The sequence below is a fragment of the Lutra lutra genome, chromosome 18 (genome assembly GCF_902655055.1).
Source record: "Lutra lutra chromosome 18, mLutLut1.2, whole genome shotgun sequence".
NCBI lineage: Eukaryota > Metazoa > Chordata > Mammalia > Carnivora > Mustelidae > Lutra > Lutra lutra.
The window spans coordinates 22,726,831-22,750,646 of NC_062295.1; the positions used below are offsets into that span (position 1 = coordinate 22,726,831).

Below are 23,816 nucleotides of genomic sequence, written 5' to 3' on the forward strand. Positions count from 1 at the left end.
AGTCCTCAGACTGCTGTTTGAAATGTGCCCCCTTTGGTCTGCTTCCCAGATTACTCAACCAGTGAAAAATGGGGTCCTACTACCCATGCGGGACCCTACAAACTCAGCAACATGTCATACATGGCCTCTGCCTTTAAGGAACTCACAGGAGGGTGGAAGGTAGACACAAATAACCACAATACAAAGCTTAGCCAAGTTTTGTTTCACAAGAATGACTACACATGAGGGAATGGGCACTGGAGCCACCAATCCAGCCCCTTCTTCCCCTTAAGAAAGCATTAATGACCCTAAAATGAGAAGCCAAAGCTCTTACCAGCCCCTCTTCACTCCCACTCCTTGTCCCTAGGCAAAACAGGAACCACAAACCCCAGCTTCCTCTCACAGAGTGGCTGTGGCTTGGGGGGAGCAGGAAATGGCTGAGGTGTGAATACAAGACCTGAGTCACTTGAGCTGCTCTTGCCACACGCCCCCTCTCTCCTCCCCGCTCCCCAATTCTGAGGTCTGCTGCTCCCAGGTTTTTCTTTATGGCCTCCCCCCTTGCTCTTCAGCTCCAAATATGCACCTGAGTCCCCTGTGCGATGCACACCCATTGCCCAGCCCAGGCTGGGAGCTGCTGTGGGCATTGCAGAGGGTGGGCAGGGCCTGGATAGGGGGTGCGTCAGGGAGACACAGGGGAAGAGGAAGTGTCTTGGGCCCTGGGGAAGACTGCCTTGTCTCAGTAGGTGGGGGCGGTCATTTGTCAGCTTTCTGGACACACAGACGGAGACAGACAGGATGGATTTCCTCCGGCTACATCTCCCTGGGCTGCATCAGGCCTTGCGGGGAGTGCTGGTGAGAGGGGCAAAGAGATGTCAGAGAGTTTCACCCTGCTCCCTGGGGCCTCACCTTCCCTCCTCTCTTTGAGACTCTCCTCATACTCATGATCCCTTTCCCAGGATCAGGTAGCCTCCTAGCCTGATCGTTTCTGGATTTCAATCCCCCCCACCTCCATGGCCACATCCACCTACCCCAAATCTAGCCCCTTTCCTCTTCCTTCTGCAAATCCAGTTCTCTTTCCCCTCCTAGAGCCCAGACCCCCTCTTCTGTGGCCTGAGTTCCTCTGGGCCAGGATCCCAAGGGAGAGGGCTGGGCCTCCCCTTAATGCCTTTGTCCCCTCCCCCTTCCCTTCTAGGATTCCCTCAGCTCCTTTGTCTCCTACCTTATGGGAGATGAAGTCCCTACTGCAGACAGGAAGGAGGAGAGGGCAGCCGAGGAACTGGGGGAGGTGGCTGCGGGAAGGCAAGGGAAACCTGAAAAGAAGGAAGCCCAGGAGGCCCTGGAGGGCCTTGGAGGCAGCCAAAGCCAGGAGGATGGAGGGCTGAGAGGGCCCAGAGAAGCTGGAAGATGCCAGGAGGGAAGTTCAGCTACAGAACAGACCTGGGCTTGGGAAGAAGGCAGCTCCCACAGGTCTCAGGCAGAGAGGCAAGACACTGGGGTCCAGGAGGCAGCCAAGGCCGCCAGGTGCCAGGAGCCAAGGGCCCACTTAGAGGCCAGAAAGGAGTCTGAGGCAGGGTCTGAGGCTGGTCGAGACAACAGCAGCGAAGCCCAGGAGAGTCAAGGGCCCAGTGAGCAGGAAGTGAAGAGAGAGGAGACACTAAGAACCCGGGAACAGGAGGAGGAGGCGGAAGAGGTCAGGGAAAGAAAACCAGAGGTAGCCAGAAAGGCGGAGTCAGAATGGACCTGGCACAGGGAGCCTGAGGGGGTGGTAGGTGCCAATGGGCAAAAGGTAGCAGGGGACAGCAGGGAGTCACTAAAACCGGTCAAGGAGGCAATTGCTGAGGAGATCCACGGGTCTGCAGCCAAACAGGCCAGGCAGGAAGAAGAGCTGATGGTGGTCCTAAGGGGTAGTGAAGGCCCAAGGGCACAGGAAGCACAGGAGTCGGGGACAGAATGTGAGGACAGGACAACCTCAGTCAGGGAGGAGGACTGGACAGCCTCAGGCAGGGAGGAGGATGGGAAAACCTCAAGCAGGGAGGAGGATGGGACAGCCTCAGGCAGGGAGGAGGACGGGACAGCCTCAGGCAGGGAGGAGGATGGCCCAGCCTCAGATAGTGGGGAGGATAGAACAGCTTCAAGCAGGGAGGAGGACAGCACAGCCTTAGAAAGGGAGGAGGACGGGACAACCTCAGGCAGGGAGGAAGACTGGACAGCCTCAGGCAGGGAGGAGGATGGCCCAGCCTCAGACAGTGGGGAGGACAGAACAGCTTCAGGCAGGGAGGAGGACAGCACAGCCTTAGAAAGGGAGGAGGACGGGACAACCTCAGGCAGGGAGGAAGACTGGAGAGCCTCAGGCAGGGAGGAGGACTGGACAGCCTCAGGCAGGGAGGAGGATGGCCCAGCCTCAGACAGTGGGGAAGACAGGACAGCTTCAGGCAGGGAGGAGGATGGGACAACCTCATGCAGGGAGGAGGACTGGACAGCCTCATGCAGGGAGGAGGATGGGACAACCTCAGGCAGGGAGGAGGATGGCCCAGCTTCAGACAGTGGGGAAGACAGGACAGCCTCAGGCAGGGAGGAGGATGGGACAACCTCAGGCAGGGAGGAAGACTGGACAGCCTCATGCAGGGAGGAAGACTGGACAGCCTCATGCAAGGAGGAGGACTGGACAGCCTCAGGCAGGGAGGAGGACGGGACAGCCTCAGGCAGGGAGGAGGACGGGACAGCCTCGGGCAGGGAGGGGGATGGGACAACCTCAGGCAGGGAGGAAGCTGGGACAGCCACAGGCAGGGAGGAGGACGGGACAGCCTCAGGGAGGGAGGAGGACGGGACAGCCTCGGGCAGGGAGGAGGATGGGACAACCTCGGGCAGGGAGGAAGCTGGGACAGCCACAGGCAGGGAGGAGGACGGGACAGCCTCAAGCAGGGAGGAGGATGGCCCAGCCTCAGACAGTGGGGAGGACAGAACAGCTTCAGGCAGGGAGGAGGACAGCACAGTCTTAGAAAGGGAGGAGAACTGGACAACCTCAGGCAGAGAGGAGGATGGGACAGCCTCAGGCAGGGAGGAGGACAGCACAGCCTTAGAAAGGGAGGAAGCCAGGACAACCACAGGCAGGGAGGAGGATGGGACAGCCTCAGGCAGGGAGGAGGACAGCACAGCCTTAGGAAGGGAGGAAGCCAGGACAACCACAGGCAGGGCGGAGAATGGGACAGCCTCAGGTAGGGAGGAAGAGAATAGAACAGCCTCAGGCAGCGAGGAGGCTGGGATAACTTTAGGCAGGGTAGAGGCCAGGACAACCTCAGTTGGAAAAGAGGGTGACCTCTCAGAAGCCAGGACGACAGAATATGGGGAAGTCTCAGGAGAAAAGACCTCAGAGGGCACTGGGAAGACCTGGGCATTCGAGGAGGCCTCCAGGGGAGAGCAGGAGGAGGAGGTGGATGAGAATAGAGAAGCTGAGATGAGCTTTCCCCCCAAACAGACCCGTGTCCTGGGAACTGAGAGTGCAGAAGAACCAGCTAAGGAGCAGAGAGCAGGGGCGGAGGCTGAAGAAGGCCGGGGGTCAGAGGGGGAGGTAAGGGAGGGCTTTGAGGTCCAGGAAGATCAGGGAGGGAAAGAGGCTGAGGGGAAGCAAACCTCAGCGATCAGGACTGTTCCAGCCCATCTGGAGGAGGAGGTGGCGGCAGAAAAGGCTAAAGAGGAGGAAGAGGGTTGCCGGGTCTCAGAGGCTGAGTTGCCCAAGGACAACTTGGCAAATGAGCCTGAAGAGGATGCTGACCTCGAAGTGGCCCCAGAGGCCAGCAGTCCTGAGAAGGAGTCCAGCCAGGAGAGGAGTGATGGGGAGGCTCAGACAGGTGGAGAAGCACAGGGGTGTAGTGGGGCGGGGTGGGGTGACCTTGAGCATGAAGTCACAGAAGGCCGGGAACCTGAGCCGGTGGCAGGCTCCCAGACCCTGGTGGAGCAGCCTGAGGAAGAGCTCTGGGGCGCTTCGGCCCTGAGCAGAGAGGAGACGGGAGGGAGCCCAGAGGAATATCCCAGGAACATGGGAGGCCTGGTTGGGGCAGAGGCCTGGGAGAACCAGAGAAGGGATGTAGAAAGAGGGGATACCGGGGAGGAAAAAGCAGATGCAGAAGAGGGGGAGGTTGCAGGAGGCCAGGCACCGGAGGAGTCCGAGGGAGGCCGAGAGTCTACGTTCCCAGATGTCCCGGAGGCAGGCGGGGAGTGGAAGAAAGCCCAAGAAATAGGAGCAGAGGAGGGAGAGACCCTTGGAGCAGAGAGCCAGGAGCTGGGTGGAAGACATGGGGCAGACGCAGGGACAGGTCAGTCCCTGGGAGAGTCAGATGGCGGAGAAACCAAGGATGAGGAGGTGGAGGCCGTGGTGCCCTGGGGGGCAGACCCAACACCCAGCGGAGATGGGAGGCTAGAGGAGGCCACTCTGAGTCTCCAGGACAGCGAGGACCCAGGGGCCAGTTCTTTGGCAGCTGAGATAGCAAGGGATGATGTAGCTCTGGACAGAAGGGCAGCTGGGGTGGAGGGAGGGCCCGCAAGAGAGGCTGGGGAAGCCTGGGGCTCAGAAGGGAGGCAGGAGGTTCGGGGAGGCGTGGAGCTGATGGAGGTTACATGGGGAGAAAACCGAGGCTGGCTGGGATTTGGCTCAGAGGGCTCAGCAGACGAGGAGGCGGCTGGCAGAGGGGCCCAGGCAGAGGCCTTGGAGGCCAGAGAGGGTGAACCCAGGGGAGAGTGGGTGGAGGTCAGGGAGCCTGCAGTGGAGGAAGGAAGCTGTGGGATGGATGGCTTTACCTCGGGCTCCCAGGTGGTGAGGGCAGAGGGGACCGTGGCCACAAGGGAAGCCGAGGGGCTCCCAGGAGGACAGACGCTGTTGAAAGAAGAGGCTGTGGGATGGCAAATGAAGGAGGAGGGGCAAGACAGTGAGGGGGGATGTGGGGACCACCGACCCGAGGAAGAGGCAGGAAGACCTCTTGATGTGGAGGATGCTGAGGAGACTGAAGACCGGAGAGCAGAGGCCGAGGATATTGTTCCAGAAGGCCTGGAGGACGTCCAGGGCCCGGAGGACCAGTCAACAAGCCAGGAGCCTGCAGAGGCCGAGCTTGGGCCCCACAGGGAGACGGGGGAGACGGCAGGAAGTGCTGGAGGGGGTGCTTGCGGCCTCTGGAGTGAGGTGAGAGCTCCAGCTGGGGTCCGGGGCTGGAGAGATCAGAATCTCGAATCTGGCCCCGTGGTACCCTGTGCCCCTTTCCCCACAGGCCCTGCTCCCTGGGGCTCTCCTGGACGTCTCTGCCCCCCGGAGCCGGGTCCTCCTGTCTCGAAACTCCTCGCTGCGCCGCTCCCGGCCCTCTTCCCGACGGACCCGTGCGCCTGAGCCGCAAGAGGTGCCTCCCAGCCCCCCACCAGAGGAACAGCTGTCGGCCCCGGAGCGGAGACTTCTCCAAGCAGAGGAGCGCCCAGAACCCAGACCCCCAAAACCCGAAGGGACCCCACTGCCAGCCAGGAGAAGGCCCCTGGGACGTGGGTAAGCCCAGGGGGTGAGGTGGCTGGGCTGGGGTGCGGAGGAGGCCGTGGCCACCTGGAGGCCAGCTCCCATCACCTGTCTCCCATCCGCAGGTTTGGCCTTGCACACATGGGTATGATGCAGGAATTGCAAGCCCGCCTGGGCCAGCCAAAGCCGCAGCGAGGGGCCCCTGAGCCCCCCGGGAGCCTGGCCCTGAGTGAGGGTCAGAAGGACTGCTGAACCCTGCGTCATCTCTCTCCATCTGCCACTCTGGACATGCCCTTTCTGCCTCTGGGCCTCAGTTTTTCGGTGTGTTATTCATGGAGCAGACAGAACCAGACGCCTATGAGAACCATGACCTTGAGGAGCGCGACTCGGTGATGCGGCCCACGGACTTCCTGGCCCGCCGGGACCGCCTCTCATGGCAGGTGCCGAGCACCTCTCCCATCTGTCTTGGCTGTCTGGAGGACAGAGGGGACGGGACAACTCTCTCCTCAGCCTTCCCTCCCTGATTGCTCCCAGTCCCCACCGGGGGCCTTTGGGGGAGCTGTGGAACAGTCACGCCAACCCTGGGGGTGGGAACTGGCCCAGAAGAAGGAGGTCAGTGGCACCTATGAGCTCCATTTGCAACGGGAAACAGAGGGGCACCAGAGACCTTGAGCTTTCAAAAATCTTGCAACTCTGCTAGTTACCATGGAAACCACCAGCCCAGCAAGCCAGAATAGGGGAAGGAGCCCCCAGAATTTAGGAGCAGAAAGAGGCCCAGGGTGGCCAGAGGCTACTGACTCCTGTCCTTCAGGGGTCAGGTACCCCTTCTTTGAAAAGAAGAGGCCAAGGGAGGATGAGAGTGCTTTATTGGGCACCCCGCATGGTGGCCTGACCCAAGGACAGCAAGCAGGCTCTGAAACAATAAATAAACCATCACTTCCCTAAACAATAAATAAATATCCAAGAAATAAATATCTGCTAGGGACCGGAGGGGCCTTAAGTTATTGGGGAGGGGTTGGGGCGGGAAGCCGGTGGAGTCCTGCCTCGTTTAAGGCCCATGAGCCAGAAGCTGTCCCGTTATCCAGACTCCAGTCCTCAGGTCCTGAAGGGTGAGGGAAGGGGCTGAGAAGTCACCCCATCAGGGCCGGGAGTCGGACACCGAGCATCCCAAGGCTGGGGCTGTGTGTCCGGCATGGGAGAGCAAGACCAAGTCCCTCACGGCCCGAGCCAAGACAAGCTCCAAGGAGTGCAGCAGCTGGTAAGTGTAGAGGAGTTGGGCCCATGACGGCTGTGCTGACGGCTGCGCTGACACCTGCGAGGGACTCCCCGGAGCCCGTTCGAGCTGCCCCTTCTGCTCCTCACTCTCCTCCTCCTCGGGGAGCTTGAGTCCTGCTGCCAGCATCTGCAGGGAGATACCCACCGGTCAGAAAACAGCCCAGCTGCACCCCGGAGCGCATCCCTGTTCCTTTATGTGCCCGCTGGTACAGAATGATATCAGAGACCACAAGGGGCATGATATCCCCGGACAGCCCCTCCTTTAGAGCTGCCATTATGTCACCATCTCCCGCGTCCTGCCTGATTTTTTTGGTTCAAGAAAATGGAAGTCAGGGGCGCCTGGTGGCTCAGTGGGTTAAAGCTCTGCCTTTGGCTCAGGTCATGATCCCAGGGTCCTGGGATGGAGCCCTGCATCAGGCTCTCTGCTCAGCGGGGAGCCTGCTTCCTCCTCTCTCTCTGCCTGCATCTCTGCCTACTTGTGATCTCTGTCTGTCAAATAAATAAATAAAATCTTAAGAAAAAAAAAGAAAATGGAAGTCATAGAGCAAGTTGCTGCTGCTGCTCATGGAGATGCCACATTCATCCGGGATTGCCCTGGGCACTTGGGATTCCAGAAGTTCTTAAGGGTCATCTTAGGATTGGATATGGGCAGAGAGGTGGGATAGCTAGCTTTTAGGCTGCTTGCATTTCCTATTTTCCTTTTTTTTTAAGGTTTTATTTATTTCTCAGAGGGAGAGAGAGAGCACAAGCAGGGGGAGCAGTGGGCTCCCCGCTGAGCAGACAGCCTGATGCGGGGCTCCATCCCAGGACCCTGGGACCATGACCTGAGCCGAAGGCAGATGCTTCACCGACTGAGCCACCCAGGAGACCCTATTTTCCTTTTGTTAAGAGGAAAATGCCAGTTTCCCTTGGGAATGTTCAGGAAGGCCTGGTGATGTGAGAGGCTGAGGGAGAAGGGAGCCAGGTTGGTTGCACAGCCTGCTGATGCCAACAGCCGTTCTGGGAGCTTCAGGGCTGTTCAGACCAAGACCCCAAGAGAGGGCAGAGATTCAGGGGACAGAGCAAGCCCCCCGCCCAAAAGAGGGTCTAGAGCATCTCCCTCCATACTTACGCAAACCTGTGTTTTTAAAAGGGAGGCAAAGACCTTCAATTTTTTTGTGTTGGTCTCTGGGTGTTGAGGAGGCAGGGTGGTGGGGGGGGGACATGCTACCTGGAAGCGTAGATGCCGCTGCAGATCCCGGAGATCCAGCCTCATGGTCCACAGCTGCATCTTCTCAGAGCTGGTCCAGCCCCCCTGGCTCCCCAGGCCTCCCAAGAGGACATGGAAGGGGTGAAGCATCTTGGAGAGGAAGCGGAGCCGGTCTGGGTCCTGTGGGAAGGAAGGGAAGGGGTCAGACAAGCCTCACAGGCTGAGGATCAAACCCAACCTCATCACCATCCTGTCACTCTCTGTCCACAGCCCCACTCTGACCCCTTCTTTGCCATCCCCTTTCCCCATCCATCCCCTCACTTGTGTTTTTATCTTGTCTCTAGCCTCCTTCCAACCCTAGCCCCACTCCTCGTCCCAAACCTATCTCTCCTCTGTATGTACAACCTCATTCTCACACCACTCCTTTATTCCAGCTGAATCTTTTTTTTTTTTAAAAGATTTTATTTATTTATTTGACAGAGAGAGACCACAAGCAGGCAGAGAGGCAGGCAGAGAGAGAGGAGGAAGCAGACTCCCCGCTTCGAGCAGAGAGCCCGACGCGGGGCTCGATCCCAAGACCCTGAGATCATGACCTGAGCCAAAGGCAGCGGCTTAACCCACTGAGCCACGCAGGCGCCCCTCCAGCTGAATCTTTATATCCAATGACATACTCAGCCTCATCCAGATCTGATTCCTCCCCAAATCCATTTTCTGTTCGATCCCTGACTTCCATCTCCATCCACCCGGCCCAGCCTTACTGCCAGCTCTCCTGCCCCAATCCACCATCCAACAACTCACAGAGAGGCTGTGCCAGGCCTGGAAGGTCAGGGAGACATTGGGGAGCTGATCCCCCAGGGGCAGGAGGTCCAGGCTCACTCCTGGCAGGTGGGATTCAGCCTGTGGGGCAAGGTCTGTTAGTGAGGGCCAGAGGGAGTGGGGATTTGCCCACCCTCGAAATCGGTTGCATTAGGGAGACTCACAAAGCGGTGGGCCTGGGTCCGAACCTCGGAGAGCAGCTTCCTGGCGAGCTGCAGGCTGACCTTGAACTCCTTCCGCAACTCCTGCAGGCTCAGGGGGGACCTCCCTGGCGGTCTCGGGAATCCCCAGACACCAGCTCGAGTCAGGAGCAAGGAGAGCAGCAAAAGGCCGAGCCCTGGAGAGAGGGGGAGACGGTGGGCCTGATGAGGGCAAAGCTTGAGAAGAACTCATGTGCCCTTTCTAGCCTGCACTCTAGGCAAGCCCTGTGCACCATCTCGCTGACCCTGCACAGCCATCAATAAGATGGAAGCTTTTGAGGATACTATATGGCATCTCTGTGTGTATGGAAAGAAGTTACCCCTTGTCCAAGACAGACACAACCTTGCACAGAGTACCCACCTTTGCAAGCAGATGTCAGGCTGGATCTTGATCCCCACTAACTCCCTTGGCTAAATGTCTTTTCAGTGAACAACTTGCTCAACTGTATGTGGTACCCTGGGGCTATCATATTATTATATTTTGCAGATGAGGAAAATGAGGCTCAGTGAAGTTGACCAGCCCAAGTTCAAATAGCTAGAGGGTGAGGGAACCAGGACTGGATTCCAGATCTGCCCAAACGCAGAGCCTGGGTGCTTCCCCCAGGGAACTTAGAGGAGGCAGCCACCTCCCCTGCAATGGGCATGCTGTGTTCTGCCAGAGAATTCCTTGAGCTTAGCCAGGTAGCTCTGATGGCCTGAACTAGAGCCCCAGGGGTGGGTGGGCAGTGCTGGAGGCTCCATCCCAGGGAGTCAGAAGGATGGCTTGGTCCAGCCACCACCAAGGCAGGTGGGTCACTCTGCAGTGTTGGAAGAACAGGGGGTGCCAGGAAAAGGAGGAGAGCCCAGAATGGGAGGCAGAACCTCTATTTCTCATCCAGGTTCTTCCCTTGAGCAAGTCATCTATCTCTGTGTCTCAGGTTCCCATCTATAAAATGGGGGAGTGAGACCAGCTGATTTCTGAAAGTACTTCCTGCTCTATGTTTCCTGGAAAGAAGAGTGGTGGTGGTGGGGGGGGGCTAGGGTGGGAGCCATGGGAAGAAGGCAGTGTTTGGCGGTTTCTCCATCAGGGAGAGGAAATCTAGCAATCACTGGAGTTACACAATTCTCGAAACACAAACCAAAACTAGGCTGTAAGTCTAAGTCTGTTCCTGCTCACCCTCCTCTCCATGCCTCTCCCCTGTCCGATCTTGATCCCTAACCCCTGGGCTCCGCTTCCTGAATTGTCCTATAAATAAAGACCAAGGGGAGTTTCTGGGTGCTTCCATTCACCAATGTACTTCCAGAGGTGGGGGGCAGTGCCTGAGACCCCCATGTTCAGTATCCCCTGGCTTAGGGACCCCTCTGTTATCCCAGAGAGACTTCTGATGGCGTGGGGTTCCTCTTAGCTCTATTTTGAGGGAAAGTGCGTGCCCCCGGGCTCTGGTGGCTATTGCCCACCCAGCACTGAGCTGTGCCATTTCCTACTGACCCTCTGCATCCTATCTGAGCTCTGGAGCTCCAGACCTTTCCCATGGCTTCTCCCTACCCTCTGTACCCAGTCCTGGGTCCTTGGCCTTGGCTCTATTCCCATCCTCTAGCCCTTGGTCCTTACCATGGCCCTACTATCTGCTCCTCTTCCTGTGGTTCTGGTTCCAGGCTCTGACTCCTTGAGTCACCCACAGAGGATCAGATCTCCTTCCAAGCTACAGACCCTTGACCCACTTAGGCTGCTGACTCCTTGGCCTCAGCCCCACACTCCAGCCAACTCCTCCTGCTGTTCTTTCTCTATCATCCCCAGTTGTCAGCCAGACTGTCTTGTCCCTGTTCATTCACTCAAACCAAACTCTTCATTTACATGCTTGGTCCTGGTCCTGGTCAAACTGCCTGCCCACCTCTTTCTCATCCTGTTCTCTGGCTAGCCCTGGCCGACCAATCACCCCTCTGTCTCTGCTCCACCCCGCATTCATGCCAGACTCATTCCCATTCTCCGGTCGACCGTATCCTGTATTCTTAGTCTTGGCCAAGTAGCTGCCCCCATCCACACCCATCAAGCCCTCCCACCCCCTGCCCAGTGTCAGCCAGGCTTGCCCACCCTCCACCCCCAGCCCTGGCCTCAGACTCACGCCAGCCAAGGTCGCCTGCCATCTGGCCCATAGCGGGGCCCAGCTTGTGTGGCCAGCCATCTCCCGGGCAGGGGTCTTATACTGGGGGCTGCGCCGGTTTCACTTTCCGTCCTGCTTGTACTTTCGGCTTTGCGCTCAGTCTTCTCTCCTCACCACCCCTTGCTGAAATGGGGAAATGTCATTTCCCTTCCCAGAGGGGGCGGGATATGCAGAGGGGGGGTGGCGGGAAGCTGGGGTTTCGGTCAAGCCAAGCTCCAGACCCCCTGCTGAGCTTCCAGGACTGGCCCTACACTCATGTCCCCTCTCCTGGGTGAGTTCTAGGGACCGGTAGGTCCCGGAGACTCAAACCATTCTGTTTCACTGCTCTGTCATTATCATCCTATTTCCATCACCAGCTCGCTGTCCTGTAGAAGACAGATGGCCAGGTAAGGGGATTGCCCATCAGAGAGGACTTGGGGGTTTGAGTCATCCCACTCTTTTCTGGTTTACCAGATGGTTGAGGGAGGGACTGTGAAGGAAGTGGGGAGCTCCTTGTGGAGCTGGGACAGGGTTTGATGTGGAGCAGTGGGGTCCCAGGCTGGGCAGGATCAAAGGTCGGTCTACGGCCAAGGTCAGGGCGGAGGAGAATGTCTCCCTTCAGAGCCAACAGCTCAGTCTTTGATCAGAGTAAGATCTAAGATTAGCACTCAATCTATAACTAGGATCAGGACTTGGTCTAGAGCTGGACTTGGTCTAGAGCTTTGTCTGGGGTCAACATCCCACCTCTGTCGGCACTTGGGGTCAGAACTCTCAATGACCTGGAGGGTCTGCTTGGGACTATTTGGGGATGGGCTTTGAGCTCTTGTCCAGATTGGGTGCAGAGCTTGGGCTGTGGTTCTGACAGAGCCCGTGACTCAGGTCAGTGCCCAGGCTTGGGCTAGGATAAGAGCTCTGTTGATGTTTAGGGTCAGGGCTCACTAGGCTGGGGTTGTGTGAGGTCAGGATGGGGCTCAGTCAGGTCCCAGAATAATCCAGCTCTGTGTTTCTGCTCTGCGGATGGCTGTCAGGGCTGGTCTGTACCAACCACCAGTCTCCCTTCCAGCACAACTCCACCCTTAGCACCACCCTGGATTTTCCATCTTCAGGGACAAGATGGGGGTTTCTCGGTCTTCCCCAAGGCCCACTTTCCTTTTGGGATCATGTGGGGTTTCCCTGTTGGGTCCCTGCAGTGAGACAGAAACCAAGGGGGCTTTCCCTTTCTATACTCTGCCTCCTCAGCCCTATATTGGCCCTGCCCAGTAGGGCCGCCTGGAACCAACTGCTTGGGAAGTACCAGTACATTTGGGGGAGCAATCCCAGACAGTTGCCTGGAGGAGAAGGAAAAGGAAGAGGGAGCAGCTGGCACCTCCCTAGCCCGAAATAGTTTCCCTTGCAGTGTCCCCTAGTGGTGACAGCTCTTTCCCCCACACCCCATGCCCTTGAGGCTCCCCACTTGGGGGCGGCGGGGGGGGGGGGGGGGGCAAACATCCTGAGACTGATTGTGAGGACAGACCCCGGTCTGGCTGTCCCCCAAGTCCTGCCATACGTCCTGGAGGCAAGCCAGCCCACTTACCCTCTGACCACAGCCACTCCCCATCCTTTACCCAGAACTGCTCAGAACTGCTGTGCCTCTCAAACCTTGAATTCCATCTCCCGCTCTATCACCACAACCTCCCAATCCTCCCGACCTTCTCTGAGGGTTCCCCAAGGCCTTCTGTCTCTTGTTGATTCTCTGCACATCCCTGTCTGGCTTAGGCTGATCCCTGCAGCCTCATCCCTGCCCGACGCCCTGTTCTGTTCCAGCAACTGGAGATTTGTGCTTGAATACGATGCAACATCTCATACCAGCTTGCCTTTCCACAAGCTCTTTTTTTTTGCCTAGAAAGCCCTCACTGTATTCTCGGTAGTCCCCCCTTCTCAGCCTACCCCTTGTCACAGGCTTCCTCCCCTGAATAGCTCATTTCTTCCTGCCATAAGTCCTGTCTGCAATGGATATCATATATTTGTTTATCTTGCTTACTCTATCCTCATTCATACCACTCCGGCCATACTCTCTCCCTCATTGCTCCTAGAACATGCCAGGCATGCTGCTGCCTCAGGGCCTTTGCACCTGCTGTCCCTTCTGCCTGGAACACTCTTTTGGTTATCTGCAAAGCCCACTCTCTTCTTATGATCCCTGCTCCAATGTCACCTTCTCAAACAGAGTCCTCACTGACCTGATTAAAAGATACAATTCTGCCCTTGGCACTTTCTCTTTTCTTTTTTCTAGAAAGAAATGTCACAATTTCCAACCATAACTGTGGATATATATATTTTTTTTCCTTTTAGATCTATCAATTTCTCTCATGTGTTTTGATGCTATATTGTTTAGGTAGAGACACAATTAAGATTGTTACGTCTTTTTGAAGAACTATCCTTTTATCAGAGTGTGATGTCTCTCTCTCTTTACCCACGATAATATTGCATTTTTTTCCCCTGAAGTTTACTCTGTCTGAAATCAATTCGGTGAGTCCTGCTCTTCTTGATTAGTGTTTACATGGTTTATCTTTTTCTTTTTTTTTAACATACTTTCATTTTTAACCTATGTTTTTAATTTGCAGTGGGTTTTGTTAAAACAAAATTCCACATTACTATTTTTGTCAGTTTAGATGGTATTTATCAGTGTCTGCCGTAAGTAAATAAATATTCTATTTCCTAACTGAAGATATCTATCCTGTTCTGAATGTGAGGTCAGTTGCTTGCCTTGTTACCTCAGTTCCTTGATGAGTTCAGGAAAGATCATTAATTTGTACTTTGTCCTACTTCGTTTCTGGTTGTAAAAGGTAGGCTTTATACCTTTAAAGAGATTTTATAGATTTTATACCTTTAAAAAATGCACCTTGTGGGGTGGGCGCCTGGGTGGCTCAGTTGTGAAGCATTTGCCTTCGGCTCAGGTTATGATCCCAGGGTCTTGATCGAGCCAAGCTTTGGCTCCCTGCTCAGCAGGAAGCCTGCTTCTCTTTCTCCCACTCCCCTTGCTTGTGTTTCCTCTCTCACTGTCTCTCTGTCAAAAAATAAATTAAAATCTTTTTAAAAAATGCACATTCAGTGTGTTGTTTGTTCTTCTAGCTCTGTACTCCAGCATGTTAACTAGATGTGATAGTGAATATCTGTATTTTTTTTTTCATTTCAGCAAGTAAGCTTTAAACTGCATTAAGTATTTTATTCTTAGCTTTTTATAGATTCCCTTCCTTAGATTCCAGAAATCCCATGTAATCATAGTTTGTGGACATTATCTTTAATATATGTTCACTTCATTGAAATTATTTGCTTGTATCTATTAAGTCCCCCCGGCACTTTAAAAAAAATATATATTTTGTTTACCTATTTGACAGAGAGAGAGAGAGAGAGAGAGCAAGCACAAGCAGGGGGGGTGGCAGGCAGATCGAGAGGGAGAAGCAAGGAGCCTGCTTCTTGGGGGTCCATCCCAGGGGACCCTGAGATCATCACCTGAGACGAAGGCAGATGCTTAACTGACAGCCACCCAGGCGTCCCTCCCTACCCACTTTCTATCCCTTTCCCTGCATTATTTTTCTACATAACATTTAAAAACATCTAACACTTTCTCTCTCCCCTTTTTTGGTCTGTCTCCATGTGCTAGAGTCTGAGACCCACAAGGGTGGGCATTCGTGCCAGTTATGTGCACAGATGTCCCCAATAGCTACAATTGGTACTGACGATGTCAAGTGGGAAGCTGGGCAGCTGGGTACGGTCCTTAGCAGACAATCTTAGCAGATCTTCACCAAGAAACCAGAGAGCCAAGGAGGGCGGCTCCAGCCTCTGTCCCCATGCCTGGAGGATGGGGCTGGGCCCCTTTCTGTCTGCCTGGGCCTCTGTTTCCAGATGTGGATCTTGGCAGGTGAGCTGAAGCTTGGGCTGGGCTCCCAGCAGGAAATGGAAGGGATGTGGTGAAGACTGGGAAGGGCTGGAAAGGAAGCCAAGGGCGCCAAGCTTTGGACTCTAGTATGTAGCTAATACTTCTGGTGACCTCAGGTGAGTCACTGGCCAGCCCTGGACCTCAGGTTCCTCATTTAAAAGTAGTAACGGTTTTCAAATGCTGCTATTACGTAGGGAAATTAAAACCTAGATGATTAAAAAAAAGAGGAAAAAGAACCATCCACCAATTTTATGATCATTTTCCGAGTACCCCGTTATGGCTTGGACCCCATGGGGCACTCCACGGGGTTGCATGGGAATCCTGAGCCTAGGAAGTAGAAGTTAGAAGCTTCAGATGTGACATCAGGATGGAATTAGGGAGGGGAAGTCTTCCTCAGGGCCACGCAACAGATCAGTGACAGAATGAAGACTGGAATTCAAGTCCCCTTCTTTCATCTTGGGCTAGTGAGGGGAATCCCTGGGTCCTCTGATGTCAGCTCCAAGGCTTGGAACTAACCCCTCCATGAAATGAAGGTGCAGGCAGGAAGGCTGGGGGTAGGTGAGGCCAGGCTGGATCTGGGATCACACCTCTGAGTCTCCCAATCATTGATGGTAGACCCACCCCAAGCCCTGAGGCACAGCACCTGCCCCCCATCCTGGGTACCCCACCCCACCCACACCCCGGGGGTCTACAGGATTCATTCTGCCTCGTGCATTCACCACGCCCCCTCCCCCAGACCTGGGGTGCTGCCTCTAAATGGGGAATCTCTTTTGGGATTCCTCTTGGGAGGGTCTGAGAGAAAGGGCTGGGGGGCGGCGGGGCGGGCTAACTACTGATGAGATGTTTATTGCTGGGTGTTCTGTGTGTTAAGAGAGGAGAGGATGGGCTGCCTGCTTTGTCGGGGAAGGAAGAATTTGAAGCCCAGGAGGCAGGGCTGCAGAGGAAAAACACCAGCATGGAGAGAGAAAAGTCCCGGTTTGAGTCCCGGCCCTACTGGCCCTTCCCCAAGTGTATGTGCCCTCTCGAGAGAGTGGCGCAGACATTCTGTGCTTCAGTTTCCTCATCCACAAGATGAGGCTCATCATCCCAGCCCTGCCCAGCTCTCAGCTCAGACATGAAGGTGAACTTGGAACAGTATAGGGCGTCATGGGGCAGGGCCCCACTGGGGAGGGAGACAGACCTTCTCTTTCACAGTGCCAACACTTGCTTTGGTCAAGGCCTGAAATCTCCCCGTTCTTGGCTCATCTCCAGAGTGGGGTGGCTGCTTCCACCAGGTGGTTAGGATGCCGTGACGATTACGTACGTACATGGCTGCTGCTGAGTAGCTGTGTGATCTTAGGTGAGTTACTTAACCTCTCTGTGCCTGCTCTGTCATCAATAATGTGGGGAAAATAATACAAACTCGAAAGATAGTCTAGAAGATTCAACGAGCTATTATTTATAAAGCGAGTGGAACAGGACCTGGTGTATGGTAAAACTATAGGTTTTAGCTATTGGTAGTAGTGTAAGACTCACGAGGAAAGAAATGTTAGCTGTTGTTAATAAAGACGAGGGACGGTTGTCATCAATGGACAAAGGCTGAAGGAGAGTGGGAGGAGGAAAGTAAGAAACAGAAGAGGCTACCTCAGGAAGTAGGGATGGTTGGGGGAGCAGGTGGTGGGAGCACAGGCAGAGGGGGCCTAGTGACTGACCCAGAAACACACATCAGAACAGAATTCAGGCCAGAAGCAGAAATCTCTGGGCCAGGATGAGGACAGCCTCAACTCTGAGAACCAGTGATGGGACTCACCCCTGCCCACCTGCCCGCACCCCACCCCTCAGGGGCCAGCTGCGGCTTCATCAAGCCTCTCTATGAAGAACACTTAGAGTGGAGACAGACCCTGGGCTGAGCCCCAGGGCAGGCCCTGTCAGGTGTCTGAGGGAGGCGGGCAGGCCCTGAATGCTGAGGCTGACACCGGGCCCCACACCATTCCCCAGGCCCTCCCCTCGTGGCCTCCACGGGGTCTTGGCCACCCCTTGCCGCCATGTCCCTCACTCGTCTGGCCCACTGCATGTGACACCCCAAGCTGAGCGGACAGCTCACTCCCCAGGAAAGGAACACACTCACTGCTTATATTTATATTAATTTTTTTTAGAGAGGGAGTATATGTACATGGGCAGGGAGTACAGAGGGAAAAGGGAAGAGAATCTTAAGCAGGCTCCAATCCCAGCTCGGAACCTAACACAGGGCTTGATCTCATGACCTTGAGATCATGACCTGACCTGATATCAAGAGTCAGTGGCTTAACCGACTGAGCCACCCAGGTACCCCATCACTGCTTATATTTTTATACAATATCGGACTTATGCAAAAGAATATACATAGCATATATGTTTCTGCCCACTTGCATTTCCCTGCTCTTGCCTCGGTTTTGGCCCTGGGTTCGCTGATTCCTGTGGCTCCTCATGTCACTCTGAGCAAAAGCAAAAACCCTCCCAATGGCTGACAAAGCCCTCATGATCTTTTCCACGGGCCTCCTTTATTCCGTCTCACACCTTCTGGCTGCCCCACAAATACACCAGCCGCACTTCTACCTCAGGGCCTTTGTACCTACTCTTCCTTCTGCCTAGAACACTCTTTCCTCAGCTCTTCAAATAATTGTTTAAAATTTCATTTTTTTGTTTATTTGACAGAGACATAGTGAGAGAGGGAACACAAGGAGGGGGAGTGGGAGAGGGAGAAAGCAGGCTTCCTGCCGAGCAGGGAGCCCGATGTGGGGCTTGATCCCAGGACCCTGGGATCATCACCCAAGCTGAAGGCAGACTCTTAACAACTGAGCCACCCAGGCCCCCTCAGCTCAGATAATTAGCTCCTTGTCCCTCCAGCAGGTCTCACCTTTCCATAAATGCCTTCTTCCCTCTTTGGCTCTCGGGTCCATCCCATCCCATTCCCAACTACACTAAGACCCTGTGTGTAGCCCTAAGATCCAAATGTTCATCTCTTAGCTTGTCAATTTTTCTACATGTTCTGGGCCCTTCCCAGAGCCCTAGGGTCTTCTCCAGACCTCGAATGTCCACCCACCTCCTCAGACATCTAAGTCCTGTGGGCAAGATTGATATGAACCACTTCTACTCTTTTCATGATTCAGAATTGAAGTGGTGCCCCTGGGTAGGAGAGGGGAAGACAGAAGCAGGGGTCAAGTACCAAGGTGTGGCAACCACGGTCCTTGCCCATAGAGGTGGCCACCTAGCCGAGGAGACTGGACAAACATGTGAAACCAGAGGGAACACATCACATCAGGGCAGTTTGTAACTGACTTCACCGGGAGCATGGACAGAGCAGGACTTTCCTCACAGAGAAAGGAAGTGAACGTGGGCTCTGGAAACGGGCAAGTGTTACTACTCTTGAGAGCACATAAAAGCAAAGCTTGCCAACTGGCCTGCAAGTAAGAGAATGAGGGAGAGAAGAGTATCCCTTGGGATGTCATTGCCATCTGTCATTTCCACTTGCCCACCCATTCTTCCTTTAAAAAAAAAAAAAAGCATCTGGATTTTCCTTTGGGAAATTTGTCCATCCTCTTACGAGCCTGACTTTCCTTGCGTTCCCCGCCCCCCCATGATGGGTATCTGACAGACCCAGCCAGTCGTTAGAGTGGACAGTTCAAGGGGGGATATGAGATCCACTGAGAGTCAGTCCCTGGACTTGCCCTCAGGAAAGAAGCTTTCTCTCTGCAGATATGACTCTAAAGAGGTAGGATCTGCTCTTAGCTGCTGTGAGGGAAGACCCTGCCTCAGGCTGGAGCCAACACATGGGAAAGTAGAGCTGAGAGCTGGAGCAGAAGACAAGAATCTTGTGATTGACTTTGGGCTCCTGAATCCAACTATTCCTGAAGCAGTCATACTGAAGTGTTTAGTTTCATGAGCCAATCTTCTTTTTTGCTGAAGCTACTTGGAGCTGTGTTTCTGCCATTTGTAGCACCGGTCCCCTGCCCCTCTTTGATCTGCCTTCCTGATAGATTTCCAATGTCAGAAAAAAAAAATCACAGACCAGATTTTTTTTTTTTTGAATGATAAAGGTGAATATATCATGCAGTAGAAAGAGCACTCTATCAGAAGCCACTGGAGAGAGCATTTCAGGTAGAAAGGATAACGTGAAAACAAAGCAGAAGCTTGGTCAATATTTCTTAAGTGCAAACCCAGTATGTCCCAGGCATTGCTCTAGGTGCTGGAGTTCAGCAGTGAATGGGGCCGGCAGAAAGCTCCACCTTCATGGAGCTTACACAGAATGGAAAAGTTAAAATTATATTATAATTTTATAAGATTATAATTATAAAATTATAATATCATTTTACCAAATGCTTATATGTACCAGGCATTTTTTTAAAAGATTTTATTTATTTATTTAATACAGAGAGAGAGAGAGAGAGATCACAAGTAGGCAGAGAGGCAGGCGGAGAGAGAGGGGGAAGCAGGTTCCCTGCTGAGCAGAGACCCTGAGATCATGACCTGAGCTGAAGGCGGAGGCTTAACCCACTGAGCCACTCAGGTGCCCCTATACCAGGCATTTTTAAACTATTGGCACATGTAATCTTCACACTAACCCTGTCTGGTAGGTATTATTATTCACGTTCCTTATATGGAAAGGAAACTGAGGACCATCAAGGCTTTGTGTCCAAGGTTACCTAGCTAGTAAGTGACAGCTCTGGGATTTGAACCCAGGACCTCTGGTTTTCTTAACCACTTATACTATACCGCCTGGTGTAGCGTAGCATTTATAAGCCTCTCTCTATGCCAGACATGGCTCAAATGGGTTTGCGTGCGCGCACACACACACACACACACACACACGCATGTGTTCCTCAAAATGATCCATTCTACAGACAAGGAAACTGAGCTTAATAACACAGTGGTACAGGACTGAAATTTGAACCAGAACTTCAAGTGAGAGGCCACACTGTTTTCTCCCTCATGTTTATGGAGGTGTAATTGACAAATAAAATGATAAGGTGATGGTCTGATACATGTGTACACTGTGAAAGTTACCCCCCCCCACTTTGAGTTAATGGATACATTCCATCCTCTCATATACTTCTTCTTTTTTTTTTTTTTTTTTTTTGGTGAGAATATTGAAAGGGTACTGTCTTAGCAAATGTCAGTTACATAGGACGGTGTAATCAACTATAGCCTTGACCATGGGTACTCCACATTCCAGCACTAACTGCCTCTCCTGAATGAAAAAGGAAGGAAGAAGGTCGGGGAAACAGAAACTCTGCCCAGAAACGAAAGACAGCAGGAGACCTAATGTGGAGGCCTCCAGTCCAAACAGTGTTGATACAGGATGATCCCTCCTGCGTTCGCAGAGAGTGGGAGGACCCTACCTGGCCGGCCCCGACCTGGGGTCCTCTCCATGTTCCTTGGAACTGGGGATCTTGCCAGAGAGACTGCAATGAGCAGATGAGCAGCCTGAGTCAGATTGAAGGGAGCAGAGACACCTGGAGAGGGTAGAGGGGAGGGGCAAATCAGAGTGTGGGACCTGGGGAGGCTCCCAGCCCCTGGGGGCTCCTCCCATTCCTCCACCAGGATCTCCCAGAGTCCAGACCTGCTGGCCTGTCCATTCCAAGCTTTCTGTAAATCCCAGAAAGTCCTCAGGAGCAAAAGTGTGAAGACAAGGCCCTTGCAGCCAGAGAGGAAGCTGGGGTAGAGCTCAGAGGTCAGAGCTAGGTCAGATCCCCCTCTCTCCACCTCCTTGACCTCCATCCTGGCTCACTCTTTCCTCCACAGGTGATAGATCTTGTGGGTAGACCGGCCCCGCTCATAGGACCCACTCACCCAGCTTGTCCTCGCTGCTGTCCTTTCTGGTTTGAGCCACTGGGTCCATCCATCCACCTGGTACCAGAGGAGGAAAGCAGAGCGGGCCCAGACCACTCACATAGAAGCAGCAAAGTTACACTGACACCCTGGATAGTCCCTAGCCCCTCCCCTCCTCCTCTTACTTGTGGGGGGCGGGCAGCCATCAACGCAGAAAGACATGGGGAGGGCTCTGGGTTCAGGGTGAGGGGAGGAAGCTTCCTGCCAGAGAGAGAGTGTCTGACCCAGACCCAGCAAGCCAGGTTTCTTTTTGGCCTCAGTTTCTTATCTGCAAGATGGGGATGAGGACCAACCTTGCCTGATGAGGTTTTTGGGAGGGTCAGATCTGTTGGATGACCGTGAAGGGGAACCTCTGAAAAGTGGAGGCAAGGTGTAAAGGGTTATTGGGAATTAATAGGGTTCTGACAGGTAGGGATGAGAGGAGAAATGTGTGCAGCAAAAGGGCCGGTGTGAAGCCAGACCAGTTCTGACACACTCACTCATTCATGAACGTTTTTGAGAGAGAGAGAGTGCGTGCAAGCACATAAGCGGGTGAGGGGGGAGGTACTGCAGCACCTGAGGGAGGGGGAGGGGGACGGAGGGATCCTCGTAAGTAGAGGAGAAGACTCTGCCCTCCCTAGTCCCTGCTCTCAGCCTCTGGTCACTGAGCCTCCAGTCTTTCTTGCCCATGTTGTCTTGGCTGCCAGTGGTCACCTCCCGGAACCCCAGACTTTACTTCATAAGTAAAATACATAGTATATTAGATGATACTGTACTGTGTGCTCTTAAGGAAATAAAGAGGAATTTCAGCACAAAGCACTCCCTAACTTCCTCCTGGCCTTCACTTTTTAAAGTCCCTCCCTTCTCACTGAAGCTTTCCTTAACCAAGGCATTTTAAACTGCACAAGCCCTGCTGAAATTCCAGCGTTTGGTCGCTCATTTATCATCGTTTACATGCCCCCACTAGCATGTAAGCTCTGCTGTATTCATAGCTTCTAGAATATTCCCCGGCTCAATAAATATGTGTCAAATGAATAAATGATTATTCCTCAAACAGTTAAAACAACAGCGGTGCCTGGGTGCCTCAGTTGGTTAAGCATCTGCTTTCAGCTCAGGTCATGATCCCAGGGTCCTGGGATGGAGCCCCTCATCAGGCTCTCTGCTCAGCAGGAAGCCTGCTTCTCCCTCTCCTACTCCCCCTGCTTCTGTTCTTTCCCTCTCTCACTGTGTCTCTCTCTGTCAAATAAATAAAATCTTTAAAAACAACAACTCTCCAAACAAGTTCTCCAGAAAAGAGAGAACAGGATAAGGTTGCACAGAGCTGATGTAAGATGAAAGTTGAAAGGAGGGGCGGGGGGAAAGTCAGGGGGTAAGCAAAAAGAAGTTGGAAAGAGGATGTGATCAGTCAGTCTGGAGGCCTGAACCCAGAGGTAGGTGGTTATCTTCTGATTCCTCGGCATTAACTGCTTTTGCAATCAGAAAAGCAAAGAACACCTTGTTTTACAGAGAAAAGGAAGGTTTCTAGTTAACAGAGACCTGCCGTGCTCTGTCCAGCCCCAGGGGAGAGGTGTCCTCTGTCTGGGGCTGGCTGCTCACACAGGGACAATGCAAATGGGTTGTTCTCCCTTCTTTGTTTTCTCCCTGCGCCTGCCACCCCCACTCCTGCCTTTCTGAAGGCCACAGAGCTCTCTAGAACCCTACGAACAGACGTGGCTGTCTGCACAGCTGGTCCACTCCCAGCTCAGCCTATGACCGGCAGTGAACCCGTGACCCAGCCCTTTGCCCTCCCACAGGGAGCTCTGGCAAATATTCAGTGTGATAATCATAATAATTGCTGAGGCTGAATAATATTGTCACACTTTGTTTTATGTGAAGTCAGATTGGTATATACCATGCAAGTTTCGAGTGTCATGTTATCATTTGACGCTGGTATGCCGTGCAAAGCCATCAACCACCGGAAGCCTGGTTACCATCCATTCCCAGTTTTCATATTCAAACCCAGGCGGAGTTTCCCCATATTCCCTTTCACGCTCATCCCATTCCTGCTAAATCAGCGAGGGCCTCATGGCTGTCACTGCTAGGGTGGAGGGATGTTGGTGCAGTTTCGTTTTTAGTTCAGCAGTGGTAGGAGATTGAAAGGCACGGGAGAATCGTGGGGAGGATTGTGAGAACAGGGTGGGTGGCGTGGGGCAGACTTCAAAGCACTCCCCAAGTCAAGGAAGGAAGGGAGCGATTTGAAAAGGAAATAAGACGAAGTTAGAACGGAGTCCAGGCCGTGTTTCTCTGAATAGTGTGGAGAGAGCTATCTGAGGAAGGGAGGGGAAGTGCCCCCTTTTCCAGCGGTGAACAGGCCCCAGACATAACTCCACAGCTGGCTGTGACCCAGGGGCTGTGGGAAGTGGCCCAGAACACAGCAAGAGCGCAGCTGTGTGGGTGGATGGTATAGAGCGGGGAGAAAGGACGGGAGGGGCGGCAGAGGGGACACGTTGGCCGATGCCGGTGTACTGAGGGGATGTTGAGGCCAAGAGCATTCTGAGCCCCTTCCCGGCTCTGCCCCTGAGCAATCCTGGAGAAAGGAGAGAAAACACAGTGAACCCACCCCATCAAACACCTGCTGTGGGCAGAAAAAGAGCAGGAAATATCGGCTTACACAATAGATCACATTTCTGGCACGCCGGAGCCCTGGTTTTGTGTCATTGCTTTAATCATGTACATGCTACTTCCCATGCATTTTGCAATGCTCACTTAATCACAGCAACCCACCCTATGTTGAACGGTGCTGGCATTCCTACTTCGCATGTGGGGAAACTGAGGCTAGAAAGGTCAGGTAACTGGCCCAAGGTCAATGAGAAAATAAGAAGGCTGGGACTTGAACCCACAGAGTCTGGGTGCAGAGCCCATTCTGTCTGCTACTGTGCTGGTTCCTCAAGTTTTTTGTTGTTGTTGTTGTTGTTGTTGTTGTTTATTTATTTATTTATTTATTTATTTTTTTTATGAATTAGGG

General features: G+C 53.7%; 2 protein-coding genes across 11 annotated transcripts; one reads left to right on the top strand and one right to left on the bottom strand.

Moving 5' to 3' along the window:
- The first annotated feature begins 628 nt into the window (after positions 1 to 628).
- APOBR (apolipoprotein B receptor) lies at positions 629 to 6,455 on the top strand. Of its 8 annotated transcripts, XM_047713572.1 has the most exons (7): positions 629 to 831; positions 1,172 to 2,068; positions 2,150 to 2,195; positions 2,547 to 2,625; positions 2,869 to 5,152; positions 5,238 to 5,503; positions 5,596 to 6,455. In XM_047713572.1, the coding sequence occupies exons 1-7, from the start codon at positions 775 to 777 to the stop codon at positions 5,720 to 5,722; spliced, it is 3,756 nt and encodes a 1,251-aa protein (XP_047569528.1). In that variant the 5' UTR covers positions 629 to 774; the 3' UTR covers positions 5,723 to 6,455. The 8 variants fall into 8 exon arrangements, with proteins under 8 accessions (XP_047569528.1, XP_047569521.1, XP_047569520.1 ...); XM_047713565.1 differs by having other exon boundaries at positions 1,172 to 2,087; positions 2,169 to 2,625; XM_047713564.1 differs by having other exon boundaries at positions 2,150 to 2,625.
- Positions 6,456 to 6,607: 152 nt separating this feature from the next.
- IL27 (interleukin 27) lies at positions 6,608 to 22,408 on the bottom strand. 3 transcript variants are annotated; one of them, XM_047713576.1, is made up of 6 exons: positions 22,349 to 22,408; positions 20,344 to 20,457; positions 8,915 to 9,087; positions 8,733 to 8,831; positions 7,956 to 8,114; positions 6,608 to 6,872 (listed from the first exon to the last, which is right to left on the bottom strand). In XM_047713576.1, the coding sequence occupies exons 2-6, from the start codon at positions 20,372 to 20,374 to the stop codon at positions 6,609 to 6,611; spliced, it is 726 nt and encodes a 241-aa protein (XP_047569532.1). In that variant the 5' UTR covers positions 20,375 to 20,457; positions 22,349 to 22,408; the 3' UTR covers position 6,608. The 3 variants fall into 3 exon arrangements, with proteins under 3 accessions (XP_047569532.1, XP_047569533.1, XP_047569530.1); XM_047713577.1 differs by lacking the exons at positions 20,344 to 20,457; positions 22,349 to 22,408 and adding an exon at positions 11,053 to 11,191 and having other exon boundaries at positions 8,939 to 9,087; XM_047713574.1 differs by lacking the exons at positions 20,344 to 20,457; positions 22,349 to 22,408 and adding an exon at positions 11,053 to 11,191.
- Positions 22,409 to 23,816: the final 1,408 nt, after the last annotated feature.